The sequence below is a fragment of the Archocentrus centrarchus genome, chromosome 5 (assembly GCF_007364275.1).
Source record: "Archocentrus centrarchus isolate MPI-CPG fArcCen1 chromosome 5, fArcCen1, whole genome shotgun sequence".
NCBI lineage: Eukaryota > Metazoa > Chordata > Actinopteri > Cichliformes > Cichlidae > Archocentrus > Archocentrus centrarchus.
The window spans coordinates 4,495,894-4,512,676 of NC_044350.1; the positions used below are offsets into that span (position 1 = coordinate 4,495,894).

General features: G+C 42.0%; 1 protein-coding gene across 2 annotated transcripts; it reads right to left on the reverse strand.

The window, feature by feature from the left end:
• Positions 1-48: 48 nt before the first annotated feature.
• Positions 49-8,271, reverse strand: LOC115780058 (EF-hand and coiled-coil domain-containing protein 1). Of its 2 annotated transcripts, none has more exons than XM_030729010.1 (9): positions 7,539-8,271; positions 4,579-5,017; positions 4,343-4,477; positions 2,530-2,600; positions 2,099-2,231; positions 1,570-1,714; positions 1,009-1,122; positions 448-517; positions 49-344 (listed from the first exon to the last, which is right to left on the reverse strand). In XM_030729010.1, exons 1-9 carry the CDS (start codon positions 8,143-8,145, stop codon positions 337-339), a joined length of 1,722 nt encoding a protein of 573 aa, XP_030584870.1. In that variant the 5' UTR covers positions 8,146-8,271; the 3' UTR covers positions 49-336. The 2 variants fall into 2 exon arrangements, with proteins under 2 accessions (XP_030584870.1, XP_030584869.1); XM_030729009.1 differs by having other exon boundaries at positions 2,099-2,246.
• Between the last annotated feature and the right edge of the window lie 8,512 nt (positions 8,272-16,783).

Genomic DNA, 16,783 nt, shown 5'->3' on the forward strand with positions numbered 1-16,783 from the left:
CAAGCACACACTTCCTTACTTTTTGTGTTAAGTTTAGAAGCAAAATAAAACACTAGCAGACTAAATAATATAAATTATTTCATTATTAAATAGATTGAAAGTTACATGGTCCAAAGAAGCTAAGGATACAATGTAGGACACAAGAAACAAAAAATGTTCCAGAGTCATAGCTGATTGAACAGGAGAGGGTTAACAGTGCTGGCCTGATGTCCTGAGGGTGGAAACAGGAGTTTCTCTCTGCGTTCTCCTCCTCCTCCTCCTCCTCCTCCCCCTCTGTCATCCCCTCCTTCTCCACCTTTGAGAAGCTCAGCAGAGAACCAGCAGACAGAGAGAGAATCAGCGACCTGCAGGACGGAGGGATAAAAGCTCTTGAAAAAGTAAAGGAATGAGCAAAAATGCTAAAACAAGAGCCTCTGGATAAAACTGGGATGCTCAGAGCAGACGCACCAGCTCCACCCCTGCTGCACACATCCAAAGTATCCATCACCATCTTCCCCAGCACCCTGCGGGACATATTCTAGAGGGAAAACAAGAGGTTTTCACTCATCGTGAGATTGCTGCACAGCCAAAACAGCATGATGTCATCAAACCCAGTGCATAGAATAGTATACCAGAACCCTGAGCACACCCTGGTCTGGACTGCTAAACTGTTAAATGATTATAAATTCCTGTTTTTAGTATCATTTTAACCATAATTAGCCAGAATGGAACAAATTAATTAATGAAAGGTGAATTTCATTGAACTGAGGTTGTTCTTTTGGCTAGAGTTGTGTTAATTTTATATATGAGCTCAAATATCTTACTTCAAAATAACTTAATTATACAATAAATATAATACTTATATATAAGATATATATGTTTATCAACAGTACATGTTAAGACCATCAGTAGAGCCTTTTTAACACGTTAAAACTGCACATCTACAGGCCAACAATTTGGGCAAGCAACAGCAAATGAAATGAAGTATTCACTAGATGACCCTGATGAGCTGTGACAATGTGTGAATACCTTGTTACGTAGCTGCAGCAGCAACGTGAGTGAGTCAGTGAGTTTCCCCTCCAGCAAAGAGAGCCGTGTCTTCTCATTTTCCTCTTTTGTCCTCTTTGCCTCTTCCTCAGGTCTCTGGTGAAGATGAAGAGAAAAGACAAGCCCCCCCCCCCCCCCGCCAAAAAAAAATTACAGCCCCTTTCAAGTTGGTGTTTTTGTCTTTTTACCCCCAAAATGTAATCTTGGAAGTGAATATATACAATATATTGATGTGCATATAATATTTATATTCATTTCAATTTTAACTCAGTTTAATTTAAATAGTGCCAATTCACAGTAATATTGTAAGGTAAACCAGAAAATCCCCTTTGAGCAGCACTTGGCATCAGTGGGATAGAAAAACACCCTTTTAGCCTCCAGTAGAAGCAGACTCAGGCAGAGCATGAGCTCGATGAAAAGGTAAAAGCTATCTGAAGATTTAAGTCTTATATTTGTAGACTTTATAGTTTTGTAAAATACATTTCTGCCATATTACAAATAATTTCATCAAACTGATGAAAAACGATAGCCTCTTTCCCTCACCTCTTTTTTAAAGCCTCCGTGTGGCTGCTCGTGGTTTGGTCCTTTCTGACAGAAGTGCCCCCTGCTGTCCTCGGAAGTGCTGGTGAGGTTTCTGTCCTGCAGGTGACTCTGAGAGAGAAGGTGATGGACTGTACGGTTCTGACATCTGAAGGAAGACAGAGAAGAGTTAATGCTTCTTTACATGTTGTGACTTCTGTGCTGTGGGAGTTGATGGGGTGAACTCTAGTTGTCACAGAAAATAGGAAATAGGTGCAGTGATTTATTGAAATATGAAAACATACATGGAAATACAGTATACAAGTATGTAGTATATATATATATATATATATATATATATATATATATATATATATATATATATATTTTTTTTTTTTTTTTTTTCAGATGTCAGAAAGACACTGAAACATAAAGATGTGTTTTAGCTAAGAACTGTCAGCCTTGTTGTTATTAAACTGTCCTCTAAGGTTAGACACTGATGTATGCCGAGGAATGAGAAAATGCCATGTATGAATGCAAGACGTTAGCTAACCCTTTGCCACAGCCATGTAGTTGCCTCTTCACCTCCACCGGGCAGCACTGTCCTTCCTCCCTCATCCCCCTGTCCTCCTCTTCTTCATCAGATGCAGCTCTTCCCTCCACTGCCCTCTGCAGACACTCAGCATCTGGAGACAAAAGAGCTGCATATTTTGATCACCAAAGACAGCTTAGGGCCCAAGACTCCACACTCATAAGATACTGAAGAATTTTCTTCTTTGGCAATTATTAAAGGAATGATTTTATGTTTGCTTTGTGACCAATTTCATCTAGTGACAACAAGCAACATCCTGCAACCAGCTGCCAATCAGTTGGGGAATACACATTTTTCCCTGGCACCCAGTGGCTTTCAAAGGGTCGCTGAACAATCTCTAGGCCTGCATGACTGGGACCTCAGTGAGAACACACTAATGATCAGTTACTCACCTGTTTTACTGCAGGTGTCTTCAGGGTGGATTTGTTGACTTGCAGGGCTGGGGACACAGGTGCAGCTGGTTCTGAGGGTGATAAAAGCAGAGTAATAGCTTAAATATATATGGCCACTGAGTTAATGCTGTGGACAAAGGGTCCCTGATTTGTATGGGGGCCAGGGGCGGAGCTTCTGGGGGGGCTGGGAGGACAGCACACCCCCAGCAAAGGCCTAGAGGGGGTCTGGATGGAAGACAGGATAAGATTTCAGGCAGCCAGGCCTCTATCACGCCCGAGGAGAGCTGGAGAAGGCGGGCCCTCTCCTGAGTGCATCCAGATGAGCACGGTATACCATCAAAAAGGTATAGCCTACTTTACATCACCCATCATTTATGTTATGCACGGGGGTTTTAAAGGTTGCCACAGTCAAGACTGAGTCATGGTACAAGACCGACTGACTTTAGTGATGTAGTAGGTGTAAAATATTGAATAAGATGTTGCGCTGCATGACTGGCTTTATTTTCACTCTTACATTTAACTTTATGACACGCAAATTTTCAAGTGGATCGCTGATATTTTCTCCAAGCGTATTTTGGGTAAAACTCGTCACCAACCGTCCACCAACGTCATCCTCAGTCGCTTAGCAACAGATTGTAAACTAAGTGGAGCATTTTTACGGACTAAGCCAAAATGAGTGGCACTTCATAACATACACATTCCCGCTGTTGTGGGCATGTGTATGTTATATGTATGTGTATATTGTAAAATGATGTTATGATGAGCTTTATTATTTGGGTATAAAGGGCCCGGTCATTTGCCCGGGCTCTTCTCTTTTCCTGACACTGTCAAAGACCAGTGGCTTTTACGTAGCATCAGACAGCTTCACTCACCTTTGCCCGTGCCACCTAATGACAGGGCTCACACATACAGCCTCTGATAGCTCATATCATAACGCACTAACAGAGTGAGGCTGAGATCAAACTTCATGGCATGTCATTCAAGATGGTCCATATATCAGAATTAAATTTCCATGTGTGCCAGAGAAAAGCTTCTAGAGTAACCAACACAATGGTTTTTGGAAGGAGTGTTTTTTTTTTTTTTCCAAGACTTTTTTAGACCAGGAAAAAGTGCAGAATTTTCTGGCTTGCTAGACTTTCTACTGAGACATAAGGAGGCAGCTCTGTCCTGTCCCTCTTTACCTTAGATATTAAAATAACAGATGATAAATCAATGCATAAGTTAAAATGGATTTCCTGTAAATTAGTTGCATAGTAATGCAATTTTCTAGGACAGTGGTTCCCAAAGTGTGGGCCACAGTCCCCTGGTGAGCCCTGAAGGTACTGCGGGGGGGGCCGCAGAAATAACAGAAATTCAGTTTGAAATTACACAAAAGTATGCATAGTTACATATCTATACATATATATATATATATATGTTTATTTATATAAAAGGGGAATTAAAACTTGTAATAGGAGGGGGTTAGTTTGTGATATTACTTATTACTCTGACCTAAATTTACTGCTCTTGTATTGAAGCTTGTCTAGCCAGTAAAATTTCACAGGCCGGCGCTATCAGACGACGGAAGGAGGGGGCCACAGGGATTTTCAGGTTTTTAAGTGGGCCACAGTACTCTTGACTCTGGGATCCACTATTCTAGGACTTGCATGGGGGTGTCCTAAACACTAACTTGTACAGAGCTTAACCTGTGTGTCCTGTTGCATTGAATTTCAAATCAGCAGAGCACACAGGCAAATGATGTGTAAATAGATGCACAAACACAAACATGGAATGAATTCCTTCACCCACTCATGACCACACACTGTGTTTGTACCTGTATCGGTGCAGTTCGATCTCAAGCTGGGTGATCCTGGACTGGAGTTGGGGCACAGACTGGGCCTGCTCCTGGATTAGCCGAACCTGCTGCAGCCCCAAACTCAGAGCCTCCCTGGCCTCCTCTGCCCGCTTCCTGATGGAGATCACCAAAGATCATCTCACTAGTCTCCTATAGCCACTCAAATGTCATCCAGCTAGCTTTAAAAACTTCCATTGATAAATAGTAACTCCAACCTGATCTGAGTGTTCTCCTTCCTCAGTGCAGCCTCCACCCCCTGCAGCTTGCGCACCTCCTGGTACGCCCACTGCAGCTCCTCCTCCAGATGCTTATTGAATCTGATGGCCTCCTCTAACTGCCCATCACGCGAGGAGCGAATCAGTTTCAGCTCCCTTAGAAGTGGGTCTCTGATGTCTCGTTTCCTTGCCACCCTCTTTGCTGAGTCTCCTCCAGCACTGCTTAGATGTCCCTTAATTCTGTGCGTTGGAACCAGTTTTCCCTGGATGAAGGTGATGGAAGTTGGAGGATTTGAAACAGAGCTGTAGCAGGATGGAGCAGGGAAGGTGCTGCTCCTCCCTTGTCGGAGTGCCACCTCCAGGGCCAGGCAGCGAGCATCGCTCCCCTGCAGTGCTGAGCGGAGGTCCTCCACCAGCTCCCTTAGAGCTGCCACTTCATCTGGAGAAGAAGAAAGAGGAAATATGAAGTGAAACCAAACTGCTACTCATCTGAAGTGTGTAATCACTGATTTTCTCACTGATCCAATAAAATGTACTCAATGTTACATTTAATTAAAATTATGTAGTGTTAAAGATTACATGTAATGATAGCAATAGTCAAAATGATCTCCACCATGCAGTTTTCACACTAATAGATCGCTGCTGGTGGTATTTAAAAATCAATAAAACAAAGTGTTTTTGTTTGTGGCACTACTACAGAAAAATAGAGATAATAGTGTTAAGATGCTAGATCCCTATTTTTCTGCCATTAGTCTACTGTAAAATTAAGGTAATATAGCAATGTATAATTATAATAACACAGTGCAAACTGTAAAATAAACAATAAAATGCTGATATCCCCTGTTTTACTGTTAATCTACATGAGAATCTTTTACACTGGAATAACATATAATATGTAGTATATGTAGTGCACCACTCACTTTAGTAATCTTTACAAATAAACTTTAGAATTAACAGGATTATGTTTTCATTTTATTCAATTCAATTGGATTTTAAGTAATGCCAAATCACAACAAGCAGTTGCCTCAAGGTGCTTTATATTGTACGATAAAGACCCTACAACAATACAAAGAAAACCCGACAGTCAAAACAACCCAAGCAAGCACTTGGTGATGGTGGGAAGGAAAATCTCCCTTTTAACAGAAAGAAACCTCCGGAAGAACCAGGATCAGGGAGAGGCAGTCAGCTGCCACGACTGGTTGGGGGTGAGGGGAGGGGGACAGGACAAAAGACACACTGTGGAAGAGACCAGAGATTAAAAATAGCTAATGATTAGTGGTGTTTTTAGGGTAATATGGTATTTAAGATAAGATGGGGCCTGATTATTCAAGACCTTGTATGTGAGGAGAAGAATTTTAAATTCTATTCTGGATTTAACAGGGAGCCAATGAAGAGAAGCCAATATGGGAGAAATCTGCTCTCTCTTTCTAGTCCCTGTCAGTACTCTAGCTGCAGCATTTTGGATCAGCTGAAGGCTTTTCAGGGAGCTTTTAGGACGGCCTGATAGTAATGAATTACAATAGTCCAGCTTAGAAGTAATAAATGCATGAAATAGTTTTTCAGCATCAGTCTGAGACAAAATGTTTCTAATTTTAGAAATATTGCGCAAATGTAAGAATATTCAAGTAATATGTGCATTGAAGGACATATCCTGGTCAAAAATGACTCCAGGATTCCAGGATTATCCGGTTAGACACCATGTTTCTAAGGTTTTGTAGGGCCGAATACAATAACTTCATTTTCTGAATTTAGAAGCAGGAAATTAGAGGTCATCCAGGTCTTAACTGGTGTGTGTCATCTGGCTTCATGGATAGATAAAGCTGAGTATCATCTCCATAGGAATGAAAAAGTATGCTATGCCTTCTAATACTGAAGGGAAGTGTGTACAATGTATACAGAATTGGTTCTAGCACATCTTCTAGGTTCTAGAATCCTGCAGAACTCCATAATTAACCTTAGTGTGTGAAGTAGACCCCCCCCCCCCCCCCCCCCCCCCACTGACATGAACAAATTGCAGTCTATCACACACCACACATTTCTTTTCACTGCATTTCACTTTTTACTCCATGATCTCTATCTGGCAAATATACTAAATATGCAGTAGATTTTAAATAAAGAAATAAATATGATAACTGTACTAAACACACATTAAGATAAATTCTCCACATTCTTTTTGGCATGTGACCCCTTTGTAGTGTCTACTTAAGACTTTCCTGTCATGCTTTATATGCCTACAGTATAAGCTGATGACATTTCCACTAAACGTCTCCCAAGGTTTAATTTCTATAACAGTTTGTGGTGCAAAGAAGTAAAATGTTCCCACTTTTCACCAAAAACATACACAGAAAAGTATTAAAACCCCTCAAAGATCATTTTTCTTAATTTCTTTTTTCTTCATAACTACAACAGTAATAATGGCATTTATTACTTTGATCGTGTGACCACTGTGGAGCCTGAACCTCAGACTACCTTGTACACGAAGTATAAACCATGTGTTCTTTAAGCCACTGCTGACTACATACTGTAGTATTAACAGTTTTATAATGTCACTGATTAGAACATGTTGCTTAAAAGGTCAGCAAAGGAAATCCTGAATGAAGTCACTAAACAAATTAAACTTTGTTAAGAAAAAAATATATAACAACAATTTTAAGAAACTGAGGTTCAACAGCTTACTTTGCTCCCCCTCTCTTCGTGCCATGACAGCTGTTACCGCGCTGACCCTGTATTTTAGAGTCCAATGATATGTACTATAATATTTTAGATAGCCTACGTATGTAGTACAACACCCACAATGGGTAGATGTGCAGTTATATATAATTACAAGTTTATCCTGTACATTTTAATAAGGTTAAGGAGAGATAGAAGTGGCATTATAAACGTGTTTTTCAAATGCTCTCCCTCGCTGATCACAGGAGGTACTAAAATGCACATGCAATACATGTATTCTACTCCAGTACCTGGTTCACGGTCCTCTGAAGTTCGTCCTTTCATAGATTTGTTGGCGGGTCCACGCTGGTCCTTTGTCAGATCAAAACTGACACACTTTCTCCGCCTAACTCGCGGCCATCGAAGCCGGATCTGTCTCTCTACCAGCTCTGTATCCTCGCTAACGGGCAGACGAAAGGAACACTCCCCGCTACCTCTGCGCGCACTGCGCACACGGAAATACCCACAGAGCCGTGAGTGAAATTCTTTAAAAGACAGTTGGCTGGGCAGCCCAGAGCATATATCTCTAAACTCTTCATCTTCCTCATCTCGTTCTCCATCTGTTGCTGCTTCCTTTCCGTTTATCGTCCTCTTTCCTACCTTGGCTCTGTTGAGCCCCAGCACGGCACAGAGCGCAGTGAAATCCCTCGCCGACACTGTATCGTCCCGACTGGGGAAGGCCAGGTGGTGGAAGACCTCTTGCAGGTACTGGTCTATTCCAGTGGCCAGGACAACGATTTCGTTCTCCACTCCAGGATCTGGGCAGTGGTGGTGTGCCAGGGCGCTCCGGAGCCACTCGCTTTTACGCGCTGCAAACGGTGAGGGCTGTACGCGCTGCATGGCCGGTGAAGTGCACATTAATTAGGCTCTTCTTCTAGAGCGTATCAAACGCAAGCAGACTTGAGAAATCAGCACTGGATGTGATCTAAAAACAAAAGTGAGTGTCAGATGATTCGCGAGTTTGAAGCTGCGCAGTTCCCCGGAAAAGCTTCTCTTTACATACAAGTCAAGATTTGATCCCCGCCGGTAAGGGAAATAATCCCAGAGGAGCGGCTCCACCCTTCTGTGTGCATCCTGTGCGTGCGCGTGTATTCCAAGTGCAATAATACTTGCGTTTCAGCGCTTACAGTAAAATATTGTGGGTGTTTGATCACTGTCACCGAGATGGATCAAAGATCCACCAGAACCCAAAAAATCTTAACCTGAAAAGCAGAACAGAATATCTTTATGAGTCTGCTGCACATTTTTGAGATGAATAATATGATCTGCAGGACATTGTGTGCCAACTGTCATCCAGTGACAAAAACGACTCCAGAATGAATCATGGCGGGTTTCAGTTTGCACTGAATGACTCTTAAGTGCACCTGACTCACTAGGCTGTCTGTATGCAAACAGTTAGAGAAGAGTAACATGATTCCTTTTGGATCTTCTGCCCACTGATCTCACAAACATACATTTACTTGGAAGTCAAATGTGCATTTGTTTCCAGGAGGCTGAGCAACATCAACCGGAAATATTTTTCCACACCCTGACATCACCACTTATCACCCACTTGACAGCCAAAACAAAGAGGGCTTCTTGGATTCACTCACCTGGGCATGACTAGACCATAAAGCACAGATTACGTATTAATCACACTTCTGTGCTGCACTCACATTACACACAGAGAAGAATTCAGTTCTTCAGAACTAGTGCCAAAACAACTTTTAAATTGACACAGTATTAATAAATGTAACATTTAATCAGTTTATCAAGTAGAAAAGCATAGCAGTTTCTCAGGTGTGCTCACTGAGCTCTGGATTGGGTTGGTTGGTTATTCAGAAAGACTCATTTTCTTGTCTTTGGCGCTGAAGTCTTTTTCCAATAATTTTTGGCCTTTTACTGCCACAAATGTAGCAAAGACAAAATCAATGTGTTTACTTTCAAGCACATGTGCTTGAAAGTAAACACACTGATTTTGTCAATTGTTGAGCACCCGTTGTAGCAACACTCAGTGCTCTTTACTGCTTGACATAGACACAGATAAAATAGATTTCTGATTGTAGACATTTTATTGACTCTGCAGAAGGCATAGCCTTTTGTCTATTTTAACCACAATATGATGCATTCAGGGTGGAGGCTGTGGTCATGCTCACAGTGCATTTAACATTACATGGACACTCAGGGGCCACTGGTGTAGTCATTTCAAAATTCATAATGCTGCAGTTGTGGTAATTTTTTAACAAATATTGTTTGTGTATGTTTTAACCCTAAAGAAGGTGTTGTACTGGACTGCATTTCATATTTCACACACATTCACCAAACAAGAACATTATAAGCATCTTTTAATTGTGAAACTATTTTCAGTAGCTTCGCTTGCCATAAAGACTGGAAGCAGAGGCAAACAGCTAGCATAACTTGGTTGGCAACAAAATCTCCCCAGCAGAACCTTTATAAGTACCGTTTAAAATTATCCTCTGCAGATTTTAATCACAACTTTCACCACCAGGCCAGCTGTCTGCCAGTGGATGTGTTAAAATATTTCCGGGCTTTCATTCTTTCAACTTTGGATATTTCTTTTTAGCCTTGATCCCAGAGGCCTTGCCTTTTGGAGGCTGTCATATGTGTTGTTACTTGCTTCACCATCCAGCGGTACAAAATGGTATTACGCTAAAGTACAGCCTGGACCTGGTTCTAATTCAGTTGATACCTCTTCAACACCATATATAGACTTTTGTACAAAATGTCAAGCGGGATTTCTTTTATTATTCTTTTGATTGCTTTAGTTCATTTTGGAAGGTTTTGGACTGTTATTAAAGCACAGACATTTATATATATATAAAAAGTTTTTTTTAAAGTTAATTAAAGCTTTAATCAAAATAACAAGCTTACATATACTTTATCTTTTGGACTATTTCTTTGCTGGATATGAATGCTTCCTGCATTTTGGTTATCACCTCATCTTTACCTTTGGTTTGCAGACATAAGGGTGATATCAATCTCTTCTTCTCAGCAAGAAAGTAAATAAGCATATTCTCGAGGTAAAACTGTTCATCTAGGTAAATATAATTTAAATAAATGCACCAGAATGAATTACGTCAGTTGACTCGGGGGGGGGGGGGGGGGGGGGGGGGGGGGGTCAATAACCTAAAGCAGGATATTTCAAATTGAAGACCAGTATTTTTTTTTCTCATTTGCATACCATGGATTAATGTACTGGCTAGTTGGTGAATTAATAGAACTTACAGAAGCTCGCACAGGGAAACCCCAGATACTGTTTAGTCTTTGTTCTGGTTTGCAGCTGTGATCTGAAAATGGTTGACTGACAGTGTTTGGCAGTGACTCAGCTAAAGCTAAAGCTTTTACCTTGGAAAGGTGTGCAAGTGTACTGTTTCAGTCGGCGCTACTTAAAGGCACAATTACGCAAATGTAAACTGTCCAGAAAATATAAAAGACACTTATCCCCTGAGGCCATATTCACAAACATGTGGAGGCAGGATGGATAATAGTAGCCAGTTTAAGTCCTTTGATTATGTCTTAGAAACATTGTTTTTCCTTCCAGGCTGCAGGGGAACAATGAGACAGTCAAGGTTGTGGCATGCAACACTAGCATGGAGACAGACACATAATACTTTTATTTTGGAGACAAATTTAGAGAGCTAAGGCTGAGATGGTTTGGACATTTACAGGGGAGGGATAGTGACACTGGACAAAGGATGTGAATATGGAGCGGCCAGGCAGGAGTCAAAGAGGAAGGCCACAGAGAAGGTTTATGGATGTAGTCAAGGAGGGTATGCGGAGGGTTGGTGTGACAGATGAGGATGCTAGGGATGGGGTGAGATGGAGGCAGATCATCTGCTGTAGCGACCCCTAAAGCATCCAAAAGAAGAATAAGGAAAACACACACAAACACAGAAAGATTCAGTACTTCATTGCTTTTATTTAATGCATCAATGTACTAGTAAATACTGGGAAAAGTAAAGTTAATAAAATTATTATATACCACATCTTGTTAGGTAAATAATGACCATTTTCCGCACAGCTGTACAAAAGCAAAACCCAAACCATAAGAAGTCCAAAACTGACCTATAGATGCAAAATTTTAGAACGAAAACTAGCCATAAAACTAAAGTTAGTTATGCAGTAAGATACCCCTATTTGGCCTTAGATAATTTTTTTTAAAGTTATCTTTTTATTTTCTCCTTGTTTTATATCTATAAACCAAAAATATGAAGTTTATGAAATTGTTACTATTTGCTAAAGGTACCTAGCTGGCTTAGCAGACCTTAGTAGCTACAGTCTTATTTTTTGGCAACCAGATAATTTATTGATTTTGCTATAAATACTGACAGTAGCCTCCCTGGACATATAGAAACAGAGAAAGAGTCAATCTAAAACTGAACTATGAATAGTAATACAGCTAAATTTTCTAACCTCTTAGCATCCACTGGTTCACCGAATCTAGGGTTGGCCTAATGCTAAATAAGCCTATTTTAAGAAATTAGACAAGGTTACATTTCAAATGTTTCATGCATTCACCGGCCACTTCATACATGCAACCTCTTCAACTGCTCATTAACACAAATATCTAATCAGCTAATCACATTGCAGCAGCTCAGTGCATTTAGACACATAGATACTGTCGAGATAACTTACTGAACTTAAAACAAAGCATCAGAATGGGGAAGAAAGAGACTTTGAACATGAAATGATTGTTGGTGCCACACAGGTTAGTCTGAAAAAATTTAGAAACTGCTGACTTACTGGGATTTTACCACACATACATGTCTAGGGTTAACAGAGAATGGTCCAAAAAAGAGAAAATATCCAGTGTGCAGCAGCTCTCTGGGCAAAAATGCCTCATTGATGCCAGAGGTCACAGGATAGCCAAACGGATAGGACAGCAGCAGTAACTCAAATGACCACTTATTACAACCAATGCATGCAGAACATCATCTCTGAATTGACGTAAACAACATGAACGCATGGATCCGTCCTGCCTTGTATCAACAGTTCAGGCTGGTTGTGGTGGTGTAATGTGTGAGGGATGTTTTCTTGACACAGTTTGAGCCCTTTAGTATCGACTAATCATTGTTTAAACAGCACAGCCTATGGGACCATGGACCATGTCCATGCCTATATGACCACAGTGTGCCTGATGGTTGCAGGATAACCCACCATGTCACAAAGCTCAGATCATCTCAAACTGGTTTCTTGAATGCAAAGTGTTGACTGTACTCATATGGCCTCCACAGTCACCAGATCTCAATCCAACAGAGCACCTTTGAGATGTGCTGCAATGGGAGATTGGCATCATGGATTGCAGCCAACAAGTCTGCAGTAGTTGTGTGATGCTATCATGTCAACATGGATCAGAATCTCTGAGACATTACTTAGACACAACTTGTAGATCTTGAAACACATTCTCACTCATTATAATACATTTTGCACAGTGATTCACATGTGATTCATAATGTTAACCACTGGAGGCAAAACTTAAACAGCACGGATGTAATTTATGGAACAGACAAAGCCAAAATTTTTCACTCTTATAGTTAATGATGTGGTGTAACTGACATAGGTTAATATTTCAAATGAAGTCTTATACATTTTGGTATCACAGTTTTTTAAGCTGAAAAATCTTTCAATTTTTTTCAACAAACAGGCAAAAATTCTATAAAAGAGGATGAATTAACTAAACCCTAACCAGGATTGGTTAACAGTGATCTGGTCAATATTAAGCGGTTAAAGCACCTGGTTAAAGTGGATGAAAACAAGAGCATAAGATGCAGAAATTACTTTTTAATGGTGTTTAATAATCAGATTAAAGGGACAGTAAAGGGGGATTTTCATGGGAGTGGTCGTAAGTAGACACTATTTTAATCTAAAGGTATAAATACAATATCTTCCTCTCCAGTGAAAAGCATATGTTAAAATTAGCTCATATTCCACTGGAGTAGTATAAGCCCACACATGGAGAGTGAAAATGTTCTTTGATGCTGTTATTACAGTTAATTGTTAGCTGTCCATTCCAATCTGTGGCCACTCATCCAAAGAGAGAAAAAAGCAGATCACTCATCACAAGATCACCAAGATAATTCAAGTTGTGTTGTGTGAGAGACTCCTTCGTTCTTTTTTTGTAAATGAAAGCTCTTCTTTCTCCATCAAGGATGCTTCCAAAAAGAAAAAAAAAAGAGTTCAGGTTTAAATAAATTGCACAATAGGTGTTTTGATGGAGGTAAATGAGGCATGTGTGTGTGTGTGTTTGTGTAGGGAAATTAATAGTTAATATGAGACAGCAGGACCCCCCCACCCCACCCCTCTCTATTCCTGCTGTCTTCCTGCCCCCCTCTGAGAGACAGTCCTCCAGCTGCTGCCTGCTCTGGGTGAAAGGACCTGATCTGAAAATGAAAGGATGGAAGAAACAAGAGAACAAGAGGAGGCAGTAAATAAAAGGGAGGTGGAGATCTGTATTCAAGTGTGTGTGTGTGTGTGTGTGTGTGTGTGTGTGTGTGTGTGTGTGTATGTGTGTGTTCATGCATGCATGCCCGAGTGTCCTGTGTTTACATTGGAGAGGAGTGAGGCACTCTCAGTATTGATAGGAGCTGAGTTAAGGCTTTGTGTTGCGCTCCCATATGTTCCTCCAAGGGTCAACTAAAAGACAAATAGAACCACAGACTCCTAACACTCAAACACATACGCGTACCATCTCTTTGAAGTAGTGACACTGACAGATACTTTGTATCCAATTCACTGAGGGGCTCACCCTGGTTTTGCCCTGCAGTTGTGCTGAGGAAAACAATTGTTTCTCCCCACACTTTTTGCAGTAAAACAAGTGAAAACTTAAGTTGCATTACTGGCAGAATCCCAACCATCCAAAGCTGAAATGCAGAAAATCCACTCCACTAAGAGGAAAATTCCTTTCTTCATCCATCCACTTATCCTGCTTATCCTGTTCACGGTTGCGGGGGGCTGGAGCCTATCCCAGCTGACATGGGGCAAGGGTCAGGGTATACCCTGTACAGGTCATCAGCCTGTCGCAGGGCCAACAAAGAGAGACAGACAACCATCCATACTCACATTCACACTTATGGGCAATTTAGAGTGACCAATTAACCTAACCCCACTAAGTGCACGTCTTTGGACTGTGGGAGGAAACCGGAGTACCCGGAGGAAACCCACGCAGACACGGGGAGACCATGCAAGCTCCACACAGAGAGGCCCGGGCCAAGGTGGAATCAAACCCAGGTCTCCCAGATGGTATTCTAACTGTGAGGCAGCAGTGCTAACCTCCTCCTCCTTTTTTCATTTGTGATTATAAAACAATTCATTTCACACAGGTGTGACACAAGTGTCATTTAAAGTAATCTTGACAAAGAATATAGGGTTTAGCGTTGATGTTGTATGAACTTCCTGGTTCAGTTTTGGAGGATTTTTTTATACTAAAAGGATAACTATCTGAAAAATGCAATGAAGGGAAACATGAAATAGATACACAATATCAGCAACAGCATAAAAAACAATGTGCCTAATATTGTGTAGGGCTGCCTCACCCCTGTGATCTGGCACCATGGTGCTGGCATTCAGGGGTGCAGCTATATAGTTTCTGAGGTGCATGCGACACATTTTTAGCCCCCCCAACCCACGTGCCCGTACATACACGCAAGAGGAGGGGAGGTGAAGGAGCACAGGGGCGCCTAATCAGTGCCTCTGTTATTGATCATATCACAGCTGTTAAATACAGAAAATGCCGACTAGAGAAATAATTTCCCCGGATCGCTTTAACACTGTTGCACTCAATGGATAGAACATGTGATACAGCCAAACAAGTTTTGTCATTTTTATTCCACACATTCTTACAAGTTGCATAATGTTTTATATATATATATATATATAAAAAAAAAAAAAATCCCAGCTCGCCCCTACGGGCGGTCTGTTTTGCCCTCCAAGCTCGGGTCCTCTACCAGAGGCCTGGGAGCTTGAGGGTCCTGCGCAGTATCTTAGCTGTTCCCAGTATTGCACTCTTCTGGACAGAGATCTCAGATGTTGTTCCGGGAATCTGCTGGAGCCACTCTCCCAGTGTGAGGGTCACTGCCCCGAGTGTTCCAATTACCACGGGGACCACTGTTACCTTCATCTTCCACATCCTTTCCAGCTCCTCTCTGAGCCCTTGGTATTTGTCGAGCTTCTCGTGTTCCTTCTTCTTGATGTTGCCGTCACTTGGTATTGCAACGTCTATCACCACGGCTTTCTTCCTTTGTTTGTCCACCACTACGATGTCCGGTTGGTTAGCCACCACAAGTTTGTCTGTCTGTATCTGGAAGTCCCACAGGAGCTTAGCTGTTGTTCTCAACCACCCTTGGGGGCGTGTCCCATTTTGACCTCGGAACTTCCAGATCATACTCGGCACAGATGTTCCTGTATACTATGCCAGCCACTTGGTTATGGCGTTCCATGTATGCCCTGCCTGCTAGCATCTTGCACCCTGCTGTTATGTGCTGAATTGTCTCAGGGTCATCTCTGCACAGCCTCCACCTTGGGTCTTGCCTGGTGTGGTAGACCCCAGCCTCTATTGATCTTGTACTCAGAGCTTGCTCTTGTGCTGCCATGATTAGCCCTGTCCAGCCCTGCCCAGCCAGTGGTAGGATTTCTCTATGTCGGCCACTTCTTCTATCTGCTGCTGGTACATGCTATGCAGAGGCCTGTCCTTCCATGATGGTTCCTGTCCTTCGTCCTCTTCTTTCTCGGGTTTCTGCTGCCTGAGGTACTCACTAAGCACATGATCCTTTGTGGCCATCTTCCTGATGTATTCACAGATCTTTGTTGTTTCATCTAGGACAGTGGTTCTGACACTCACTAGTCCTCGGCCACCTTCCTTCCGCTTAGCGTACAGTCTCAGGGTGCTGGATTTGGGATGAAACCCTCCATGCATGGTAAGGAGCTTTCTTGTCTTAACATCTGTGGCTTCCATCTCCTCCTTTGGCCAGCTTATTATCCCAGCAGGGTATCTGACAACTGGCAGGGCATAGGTGTTGATAGCCCGGATCTTGTTCTTCCCATTCAGCTGACTCTTCAGGACTTGCCTTACTCTCTGCAGGTACTTGGAGGTTGCAGCTTTCCTAGCGGCCTCTTCATGGTTCCCATTTGCCTGTGGGATTCCAAGGTACTTGTAGCTGTCCTCAATGTCTGCAATGTTCCCTTCTGGTAGTGTAATCCCCTCAGTTCTGACTACTTTTCCTGTCTTAGTTACCATCCGACTACACTTCTCCAGTCCAAATGACATGCCGATATCATTGCTGTAGATCCTGGTGGTATGGATCAGTGAATCGATATCTCGTTCACTCTTAGCAAACAGCTTGATGTCATCCATGTACAGGAGGTGGCTGATGTTTGCTCAGTTCCGTAGTCAGTATCCATAGCCAGTCTTGTTGATGAGCTGGCTGAGGGGATTCAGGCCTATGCAGAACAGCAGTGGGGACAGGGCATCTCCTTGGTAAATCCCACACTTGATGTTGAC